Source organism: Lynx rufus, unplaced genomic scaffold (genome assembly GCF_022079265.1).
Source record: "Lynx rufus isolate CCGP_SWC_20201006 ecotype Redwood Valley unplaced genomic scaffold, mLynRuf1.p SCAF_8, whole genome shotgun sequence".
Classification (NCBI taxonomy): domain Eukaryota; kingdom Metazoa; phylum Chordata; class Mammalia; order Carnivora; family Felidae; genus Lynx; species Lynx rufus.
The window spans coordinates 4,831,153-4,842,367 of NW_025814896.1; the positions used below are offsets into that span (position 1 = coordinate 4,831,153).

Genomic DNA, 11,215 nt, shown 5'->3' on the forward strand with positions numbered 1-11,215 from the left:
CCACAGTCTGACCACCTGGGTTTTGTCACATTTGGGCAGCACGTGCCCCTGTGCAAGCCAAGCCCAGCTCACCCAGCCTGTCTCTCTGCCCGTAAGAGGAGGCTGATGCTGACGCCCGCCTCCGAGGACTGTCACAAAAGTCAGGCAGCGAATAAAACCCGCGGGGGGTGACACTCGGTGCACAGAAACTGTGGCTGCCATGACTGTGGTCACCAGGGCGTCACCTCTGCTTTCTCAGGTGATCTCGGGGGATCCCAAGGGTCTCCAAATGAGACCCCGGGGCCTCCAGGAAGTGAGGAATCTGCTCCGCCTCATTTTCCTGAGACGCTGCGGGGGCGCAGAGAGTTTGGGGGTCACGCGCCCCATCGGACGGCTGCGAAGGGGCTGGTGTGGGACCCTCAGGCCTCCCCGGGCCTGCCCTGGGGGGGGCGTGCCAGGAAGGTGTGGTGTGCAGAGGAGAAGGGGGCGGGATGTACCTTTCGTCTGCTTTTCCACTCCACCATCGAGCCTTCCTGGGGCCCCTGGGCCGTCAGGGCCCGGGTCCCCCGCTGGCCCCCCATCGCGTGGGCCCCAGGCTCGGTGGGAGGAAGTGCTGTTGGAAAGCCCTGCCGCGGGAGCTGGCCAGCGGGTCGAGGCCGGCCGCCCCCGGACACGGCCCGTTGCCGTAATAGTTGGACGCTGCTCACCGCCCAGCTTCCCACACGTCCCGCCATCTGCGTTGTGTCAAGCCCGGCCCTCTGAGTGGAGATGACGGTTTCTGGAGAAACCGCTGCCCCTCGGCAGCTGAAGGCCCCGGGGCGCTCGCCTCAGGACAGCAAGCAGGAGGGATTTTGAACAGCCCCGTGGCCAAGCCTGGCTTGTCTCCGTAAGATGAGCACATGTGGGGGTCCCTCGGGAGGATCTGAGGCCCCCGCGGCTCACGGCCGTCCTGCCTGGGCCTCCGATTCTTCCCCGGCCCCGCCGTCAGCCGGACGCATCAGCCTGGGCACCCACCACAGGCCTGCGGACGCCCGCTATGTGCCAGGTGCTGGCGGGGGGCCCGTGACGCCCAGACGGACGACACACGGGCCCCACCAAGGGGGGCCCGTTATGCGAGTGGTCTCGACAGGCAGGTGGCCGTCCTGGCCTGCTCCGTGGGGCAGAGGTCAAGGAGAACCTGGGCTCTTCGGTGGACCGGGCAGCGCCCGGCGAATGTTTGGAAGATCTGGGCTCCTGGGAGTCTGGTGTGGCGCAGCAACTCTCAGAGACTTTCCAGCGCTGGGACCTGGGGTAATCCCCCTCCGGGAGGCTAGTACTCCATGGCGGTCACGTCTGAGATGCAGGAGACGATGGGTCCAGAGGCCGATTCTAGGCACCTTGATTTGGGTGCGGCTGAGGGGGAGCTGGGCACCCTGGGGAGAGGCCAAAGCCAGGCTGTGCCTGGCTCTCTGCTGTGGCCCAGGATGGGTTGGGGAGGTGGGCAGGGCGGGCAGAGTCTCTGCAGGGAGTCAGGACCGCTAACCCATGTCCGTCTGCTTTGCAGCCCACACGGCAGAGGCGACTGGGACGGGAGGGGACAGCCATCTACACTGGGAGCCTCGCTGCCAACGGCCCCTGCCCAACAGAGCACCCGTCATGGCACTGCTGCCCCCACGCCTCGATGGGCCCTGGGTCTCCACTGGGTAAGACCCTGAGATTTTTCCCTGATCGCAGGCCCCTGGCAGGGAGACCTCACCCTCCCTGAGCCTCAGCGTCCACGCGGCACGACTCGTCCAGTGGTCCGAGAGGCTCACCAGCTGTCAAACGCATGGCTTTGCCCGCCCCCCTCCACAGAGCAAACCTCGTAGGCAGGGCCGTGCTGGGCATCACGTCCCAGCGTGAATGAAATCCATGTGAGCAGCTGGTAGGCAGTCCTCACCGAGTGCCACCTACGCGCGAGGTCTGGGGGAGCCACAGCGGGAACAAGCCTGAACATGGCTAACACAGAAATCAGTGACGTAAACTTGAGACGGCACTAAGCTCTGTAACGAAGGAGACGAGACCAAGGATGTGATAGCCAGTGATCTGGGAGGGCTCTCTTGAGAGTGGTCAGGGAAGGCTTCTCAGAGGTGGTAAGATTCAGCTGAGAGTCTGAGCTGAGGCAGGAAGCAGCAGGCGAGAGAGGGCCCAGGCGTCCCGCGGGTCTGTGGAATTCTCTACCTTGACCGTCTCGCCTGACGTTTCGGAGGCCCTGTCTGCTGCTCTGGGGCAACCGGCTTTGTGCTCCGCCCTCATCGGTGGGGCGTGAACTCTGCGGTCCTCCCTCCTGGGTGAGGGAGAAGGCAGTGGCCTCCTCCCCACCTAATACATCCCTGCCTCCCCCGCCATCCCTTTTTGGGCCAGTCCTGCTCCGGGCTCAGGGACTGGGCTCTCCACGTCCCCCATGCACCTCGTGGGGTCAGGGAGAAACCCGACGGCCAAACATCTGTTAGCACTCTGGGTGGAGGGAGGGGACATGAGCTCTGTAGAGCCACTTTGGATGCACTCCCAGGCTCTGCCCCGGCCCCGACTCCAAAACCCAGGTGAGGTCCGGGCGCCACTGGCCCGGGTCACCCTGAGATAGAACTGGGGCGTGGGGAACATCAGAACTGGTTGCAGGCTGCTTCTGCCCTGAGACAACGGCATTCCAGGACAGTTCTTCTAGAAACTTCTAGAACTTTCTTCCTAGAAAGTTCCTCTTCGTGCCCTCTAGACGGGCTTTGCTGCTTCCTGGGGGCAGTGCCGGGAACAATCCAGAGTCCGGGAACCACTGAGGTATCCGCTGTGGCCTGCTGCACCCCATTAGGCAAATCTCCCACCTCCGGCCCCGTCTGGGATGCAGGTGAGGACAGGGCTGTGGCCCACCCTCAGGTGGATGAGTCACCCCTCTCTGTTTTTAACTACCTCCTGTACTGGCATCTCCTTACCATTTTTCTTTAAACCGGCTTGCTTTTGTTTACCTAAATATATTCATTTCTTTTTACAGCTTTATTGAGGTATAATTGCTATACAGTAAACTGCACACATTTACCACGCACTATAATTATTTTTAACGGAAGCGTAATCTCACTGTGGATAGGGAGAGCACAGCCACCTGCCATAAATAGGAGGCAACTGTAAAAAGAAAGTCAATGAAAACAAGACAACATAATTAAATTCTCACCGGATGCGTCGCCTGCCTCAGAGTCTGTTCTCTCTGGGAGAAAAGGGAGGTTGGCGTTAAAGACACGTTAGCTCCAACAGGGACTTTCTCCTTCACGTAATCAGAAAGACCGAAAGAAAGGAAAAGGGAACTGTTTGCGTGCTGGGTAAGAACATGTTTCCCTTGCGCCATCGGCCTTGGTCTGAAAACTCTTGCGAAAATAAGAGTATAGATGGCGAAGGGCGTACCTGCCTACTCTTTTGTTCCCCCTGGAACTCATCCAACATCCGCCCCATCTGAGCCCTCCACAGCAAAGTCTGAACCAACACGGATTACACTCGGTCAGGGGACTCAACCTAGCGAAGGGGAGACCGAACGGAAGTGCCCATCGGTCACGATTCACTGAGTGAGGCCCCAGGGAGGGGCCATGGGGTGCCAGGCTCTGGGCCAGGTGCTGGGGACCCAGTGGGGGAAGGACGGACAGGCCACCACCTCCTGCAGCTCACAGCACGGGGCTCCCCAAATGGTGCAAGGGAACCTCTGTTTCCCAAGCACCCCCCAGGCACTGTCACCGTGCTTCAGGCTTCCCGGAGGCCCTGACGGTGAGGCTGATGCCTCCACGTCACAGAGGAAGGAGCGGGGCATTACCCACAGCCACTGAGGGACGGAAATGAGATTGGAGCCCGGGTCCTCTGGCCGCAAGGCCTGCACACCTCTTGGGCCAGTAGGGATCCACAGGGCCACAAGGGAGGGTGTCCGCTGAAGGAGGCCACAGGGCGTGACGTGGCGGGCCGCTGGGCTCAAGGGCGGGGCTGAGACCACGCAGGGAAACTGAGGCTGCAGGAGCCCAGCCCAGAGGGAGGCGCTCAGCTCAACGCGCTGGTTCTCACGGCTCTGTCCGACCCCCGTCTCTGTCCGACAGCTGCGAGGTGCGCCCGGGACCCGAGTTCCTCACCCGTTCCTACACCTTCTACCCCAACCGTCTCTTCCGAGGCTACCAGTTCTACTACAGGGACCCCTTCTGCCGGGAGCCCGCCCACTCCTTGCTCATCAAGGGCAAGGTCCGCCTGCGCCGGGCCTCCTGGGTCACCCGGGGTGCCACCGAGGCTGACTACCAGCTACACAAGGTGGGCATCGTCTTTCACAGCCGCCGTGCGCTGCTCGACGTCACCAGGAGCCTCAACCAGACCTGGGCGGGCCAGGACTGTGCCCAGCGGCTGCCCCCGGCCCGGGCCTGGCTGCCCGGGGCACTGTACGAGCTGCTGAGCGCCCGGGCCAAGCGGGACTGCACGGAGGCGCTGGGCTTCACCATGCACGAGCTCAGCCTGGTCCGCACGCAGCGCCGCGTGCAGCTGCAGCCCCGGGCCGGGCCCCGGCTGGTGGACGAGCTATACCTGGGGGACGTCCACACCGACCCAGTGGAAAGGAGGCACTACCGGCCCACGGGCTACCAGCGCCCGCTTCAGAGCGCCCTGGTGAGTCTGGGGCCCTGGAAGGGCGGGCACTGAGCCCCAACCCAGCAGGGCCTCTATGGTCCGGTCCCTGCCTAGGACCCTCTCCGCACCCCCACTCTGGCCTGCGTGCCTCAGGACATCTGCACATGCTGTTCCCTCTGCCTGAGACACCTTTACTCGGGTCTTTACGGGGCTGGCTTCTTCCAAAAGAACCGCTTTTCAGCCTGTCTGTGTCGGACCCTCCTGACATCCTTCTTGCGGGCCCCAGAGGGTCCCCTTCTGCCCTGCTGGCCATGTGGGCTTGGGCAGGCCTCTCTCAGTTCTCGGATCAGATGTGCCCTCCAATCCCCACTCTGCACACTTTCCAGCGCTCAGCTTGCCCTGGGCTACGTGGTTTACTTGTTATTCTCCTCCTTTTCCTCTAGAAGTAGACGTTCCGCAAGGGTGGGGTCCCACTCTCCGGTGTCGCCACACGTGGCCCAGGGTCTGGCGTACCGTCGGGGCCACTAAATGCTAGTGAAGGAACCAGGGAGAGGTCAGCCCTTCTCCAGGGCTCTGCTGGACAGCCACACAGCCTGTGGAGGGCAGCGCTCTAAAGCGCCGCGTGGACCTCCCTATTGGCCTAGAGCCAGAGATGTTCATACTCAAGTCAGGGGCAGCAGCCCTTCTGAGGCTGACTGTTCTCACGCCGCCGACTTGAGACGGCATCGTCTGGGCACCTTCTGAGAATGCAGCGTCAGGTTCTGTGGGTCCGGGGTGGGGCCTGGGGTTCTGCTCCCAGATGGCCCGTGGACCACCCCGCCCCCACTCTGGGCAGGAGATGGCAGTACCAAGGGACCTGCCCTGTGAGACCCGCGTCCCCCACCCCAACTCCAGCGTGAATTTCACTTGAGGTGCTTAACGTACATTTTTAAATGAAGCGGCCACCAACAAACCGCCCCCATTTGGGGCAGATCCCGGTCGCCCTTTCTTGCCTGCTGAGCACACGGGCAGAAAGAATCTCAGTTTCATTTGCAGAATGGACTCTCGGCACGGAACGCAGAGCCTGGCCAGCAAGGCGCTGGGAGGCTCGTGACTTCTCCAGTGGGGCTGGTGAGGCCTAAGGACCCCCCCTCAGAAAAGTGTTTGTAGAAGCATAAAATAAAATACAAAAGAATTTAAAGGGAAACCGCTTCTACTAAAATAGTTACCCGAGTCTTAAAGCACTAATTTGTAACACGGGGAATACTAAGAACGCGAATTCTTTATTCTCCCTAATTGGGTGTAAACGATGTTCCCAGGATCTGCAACACTGTTACCAGGAGGCCGGCAACAAAGTCAGAGGTCCCGGGGTACAGGGGTTTGCTGCCTACACTCACAATTACAGAAAAGTTCACTTTTATTAGGGTTTCTTGAAAGCGAAGTCAAGGTAGGATGCCATGGTGAGAATGTCAATACAAGGTCCCCAAGGAATATCTTTCAAAAGTGAGAACGCCTGGGTGGCTCAGTCAATTAAGCGACCGACTCTTGATTTTGGCTCAGGCCATGATCTCACGCTTCATGAGATCGAGCCCCGTGTCAGGTTCTGCGCTGACAGCTCGGAACCTGCTTGAGATTCTGTCTCCCCCTCTCCCTCTGCCTCTCCCCACTCCTACATACCCACTCTCTGTCTCTCGAAATAAATAAATAAGCATTTAAAAAAAAACCCCAAAACTGGGAACAAACAGATTGGATGGATGAGTTCAGGAGTTCTGCCACCAAGTGCTCGTTGAGCTCTTAGGCAATGCTCGCATCATTCAGCATGTATCGAGTGCCTACTGTGTACTCAACACTCACGGAACTAAACCAGAGGGGCAATTTCTCATCTCCGGGAGCAGCTGCTTGCCAAAGTACCCCAAAGGAGGGCACCAGGGATGAGCCCAGCTGCCCTCCTCTCCTCTCCCACCACCTCCTCCCAAGCCAGGATCCGGACAGCAGAGAAGCGTGAGAAGTTCTCATAATCAGAAAATCAGCCCGAGTTCTTTTCGTGATCTCAACATTATTCCCTTTTTGGCAGCCAATGTTCTAGGCTGGTCTGACGTTAATCCTACTTAGAGAGGAGAAGGCTCTGGCAGTGGGGTGATTACTGGTGCCCACTACCTCATTAGGAGGGCAAACCGCTCTGAATAGAGAGAGGACGGACCCCCGGGGCACAGAAGATGACAATTTTCAGGTCTCCCCAGGCAGGACTCTGGGGCCGCAGACTCCTGCCGTCCTGCTGCCTGACCAGCCAGCGTGGCCAATACAACCTGAACGGTGACTGAGAAGCAGATCAGGAATGTGGGCACAGGCAAGCAGTGACAGATGCACAGACATTAAATTAAATATCCGCTCACCAACTGCCCCCTCCCTGGGAAAAAAAAAAAAAAAAAAAAAGATCATTTCAGAGAAGAAAATGCTGCAGATAAACCCCCAAGGAACGAATTAGTCGTTACCTTATGCTCTCTGGGGCCCAAGCTTTGCCCATGACCCAAACCAGATGGTAAACATGAACATTTTTAGAAGTTAATTTAAAACCAATTTGATCCCCAAATTCATTGCCTGGATGTAGAATCCTAATCAATCAGCCAACACTCGACCAAAATCATCTAAGCCTGCTGTCACCTCTGGGGGTTAATTAGAAACTGTTATGTGCTGTTTGAGAGATAACTTTATGTAACAGGTTTGAACCAGTAAGAGTTTGGCTTCCGCACAAGCGTGAATTCTGCTGGCTGGGGCCTTGTGTATTAACACGTGCAACTCCAGACCTCTGCAGGATGACGCCACAAAGGTTTTTCATTTTTCTTCCCCTTCAAGCGCAGCAGAGAAGGAAATGCCTGTTCTCTGTCCTCTCTCCTCTCCCACCTGAAAGGCTCACTACCTCTCGATTTGTTATGCAGAACACCAGTTGCCCCAAATTACCAAACGGTATCCGCAGTGTCCCCCGTCTGCAGAAGATTTGAAGGGAGCGGGGAAAGAGGGGGGGGAGAACAGCCCTGGTGTTATTTTGATGTAATGCATCCTGCCCTGTCAATCCCCATCAGTGTGACAACAGTCCGGATGTGGGTTAAAACACCTAAATTCGACCCTTATCAGCCAGCGTTCCAATTAACCGGCCCGGCAGCTAAATACCCAGCTTGCTCACTTCTGTCCGTCACATTTCTGCAGCCGTTCGCTGGCATTGCAAAGTGCCTTCCCGTCCTCTGCCCTCACGTCAACATCCCCCAAGCCAAAAATAATGCAGGTTTCCATATTATGGAAATCGAGGCAAGTGGAGGTCCATCACAGACACAAATAATAAAAGCTGCTAATGAGGCAGATCTGAAAATGAAAAAAGCAAAAAACTAAAAACAAACACGAAAACCCCTGTTCTTAATCATCCAATATTTTCTTTCTAAACAAGAACTCCCGAAGGCCGCTTGTTTGGCATAAAACTCACCCAGCAGCAATCGGTGGAAATTGTGTGTGTGTGTGTGTGTGTGTGTGTGTGTTTGCAAGAAAAAGAAAAAAATGGAGCTGACTTCCCAGCTGGGCTCTCAAAATGCCCCCTCTTTTCCCTGGCCTGTCCTGCCCGTGCCCCTGGCCTGAGGTTCCCTCCGGGGATGTCTGCCAGTCCCCAGTGTCAAGCCTTGCTTTGACAAGCGGTCGCTCCCAGGACATTTACCTTGGAGACTGACGCTCTGGATAAAATTCTGGGCAACAGCTCCCTTCCAAAGCAAAACAAAACAAAACGAAAACAAATGCACAAAAAACCCCACACCAAGATGTCGATATCTGGTTCCTTTTTGGCCTCAACTGAGCCTCTTTCCTCCAAAATGCAGCCTGGGTCCTTCCCCACACGTGGATTTGGCATCTGTTTCCTGTTGACGGGTTTTACTGCAAGCCCAGCTCGGGGACTCTGTAAAGCAGGGACAACTTTAAGGCCAAAGAGGGAGGAAAGCAGCTCCCGGCCCGGGGCAACCAGGGGCCGTGGCGGTGGCTGACGACCTGTGGGCCACAGGTCCTCCCTGTGATCAATAACACGAGAATGAACATCTTTGGGTGGCGTCTCTGTTCCACGGTCTCCCCGGTGAGACTCTGAGCAACGGGCAGGAGTATGTTCGTGGCCCTGCCTCCCTGCCGCCACATGTGCTTTCTAAGGGAGGGAGAGAACGATGCCCACCTTCCCGGGGGACGTTTTTGAAGCTAAAAGAGTGCCTCTTCTCCACCCCGAGGTGGAGAGGGTGCGGCTCCGAGGAGGGTGAAGTTTTCAGTCTGGAAGGGACGGGGAAGAGGCTCCAGACGGCACGGTCCAGCCCGTCTCCACCACGTCCAGGCTGGGCCGTGGGCTCCCGGAGCTCCAGCAGCTTCGGCCAGAACACGTGGCGGTTGCCCGAGCTGGGCCCTGCACCACGCCTGGCACTTAGGAAGCTCCTAAAAGTGAGGGGGGGCTGGGAGGGGGGTTAACAGTGAGCCAGGAGAAAGGCCCCAAACTCGAATGGCCGAATCTCAGGACCAAGCAGGTGGGGTGTGGGACAGAAAACCTCCAAATCCCAGGGCGTAAGGCACCTCCACTCTGTTTCTGGCTCATTCACCCACGCGTTATGTGGCTGCTGTGAGCCCGGCCCTGTGCAGGGAGCTGGGAACAGAGTAGCCGCGGGGCCTCCGGGGCCCTCGGGACCTACCATCCAGCGAAGGGAGGGGGAGGGGTGGAGAGAAGAGGTGTGCCATCTGGAAAAGTGTGGCTAAGGCCTCCCGGAGCCGAGACTCGGGGGGGACAAGGAGCAGGCAGCCAGGCCAACGGGGGGGGGGGGGGGGAGGAGGGGCAGCAGGTGCGGAGGCCCAGGAGGGGGCGGAGCTTACGGAGGTCCGAGGAGGGCAAAGCGGCCATTGGCACGGGAGGCAGGGAGTGACGGGGGGGGGGGGGGGGGGAGGGGCGGGCCGCGATGCCCCGGTGCAGGGTGCGCCCCGACGCCCCGTCCACGTCGGACACTCACCGTTCTCCTTGCCTTCTGCCAGCACCACGCTCGCCCCTGCCCCGCGTGCAGCCTCATCGCCGGCTCCAACGAGCACCACCCGCCCGTGCTGCCCCCCCAGGTGGCCCTGCCCCTGCGCCTGGGCGGCCGCTGGGTCAGCCCCGGGTGCGAGGTGCGCCCCGCTGTGCTGTTCCTCACCAGGCTCTTCACCTTCTACGGGCACAACCGCTCCTGGGAAGGGTATTACCACCATTTCTCGGACCCCGCCTGCCGTCAGCCCACCTTCACCGTCTACGCAGCCGGCCGTTACACCAGGGGCACGCCGTCCAACAAGGTCCTCGGGGGCACCGAGCTGGCGTTTCAGGTCACGCGGGCCCGGGTGACTCCCATGGACCAGGTCACCACGGCCATGCTCAACTTCTCCGAGCCGAGCAGCTGCGGGGGCCCAGGGGCCTGGTCCTTGGGGGCCGAGCGGGACGTCACAGCCACCAACGGGTGCCTGCCGCTGGGCATCAGGCTCCCCCACGTGGAGTACGAGCTCTTCAAGATGGAGCTCGACCCCCTCGGGCAAAGCCTACTCTTCATTGGACAAAGGCCCACGGACGGGTCGAGTCCCGACTCCCCCGAGAAGCGCCCCACGTCCTACCAGGCGCCCCTGGTGCTCTGCGACGGGGTGTCCGGGCCCCTGCTGCAGAAGCCCGGCCTCAGGGGCGGGGGGCCATGTCCCCGAGCGGCCCCTCTCCCCGCCCTGCCCCTTGCTCTAGGGCTGGCCCTCCTCGAGTGGCTATGAAATTAACGTGGCACCTGCAGGCCGCTCCTCTGGCCCCTCGCCGCCCCGGGGGACTCCCTCGGGGCACCGACCCCTCCAGCCATCGGTGAGGAAGTGCCCGTCCCCCGCTCGGCTCTGTCTCCGCCGTGGAGAGCGACGCGGCCCCGCTGCCCCCCCCCCGGGGGGGGGGGCGGGGGGGGGAGCTGAGCACCCGAATCCAGGCGCACCTGCAAAGCCCAGGACAGCACGGCGGGCAATTCGACGCGAGCGCTGACCACGAACCTGGGCGCGGCCGAGTCAACCGCCCCGCGTTTCTGAGCGCTCGCTCCGGGGTTTCCCGGGCGGGTGGAGGACAGCACCCCTTCTCCCACTCCGCCCTCGGCCTTTTGGGGGACCGGGAGCGACAGTCCGCACGGGGCCGGGGCTGCTCGGCCGGGCCCGCGGCTTGTCGTCTAAAGACGATTAATCCATCCGAATTTAGCGTGACAAACTCAAACCGCAGCCGTGAATTAAAGATGCTGCTTCGGGCTTTCGGGTACGTCGCCGCAGCTTTCTGGAGGAGGGCTGGTCTCCTTGGGAGCGCCTCGGCTGTCTTGCGCCCTGACTGCTGGCACTTGCCCGCACTTGCCCCTGCGTCTGCCAGCCGGGGCCTCGAGCCGGCCGCACTGCGCAGCCCTCCGGGGCCAGCGCTCCCCGGGGCCCAGAAGAGCGCCTCCCGCGCCCGCACCAGGCTGGCTGCTGGGGGCAGGTCTTTGGAGGAACCCGGCGTTTCCAGCCTTTGGAGAGTAATTAATACTAATGATCGCGGTGACACCGGCCTGCTCTGTAATTAGCCCCGCACAGGCCTCCTCTGTTCTCAAGGCTCCCTGTGCTTAACCGACAAGGAGGGAGAGGAACCTCC

The 11,215-nt window shown here is 60.1% G+C and overlaps 1 protein-coding gene across 1 annotated transcript; it reads left to right on the plus strand.

Moving 5' to 3' along the window:
* The first annotated feature begins 1,298 nt into the window (after positions 1 to 1,298).
* Positions 1,299 to 10,335, plus strand: APCDD1L (APC down-regulated 1 like). The gene is made up of 4 exons (XM_047068202.1): positions 1,299 to 1,365; positions 1,523 to 1,661; positions 4,062 to 4,614; positions 9,589 to 10,335. The coding sequence occupies exons 1-4, from the start codon at positions 1,299 to 1,301 to the stop codon at positions 10,333 to 10,335; spliced, it is 1,506 nt and encodes a 501-aa protein (XP_046924158.1).
* The last annotated feature ends 880 nt before the right edge of the window (positions 10,336 to 11,215 follow it).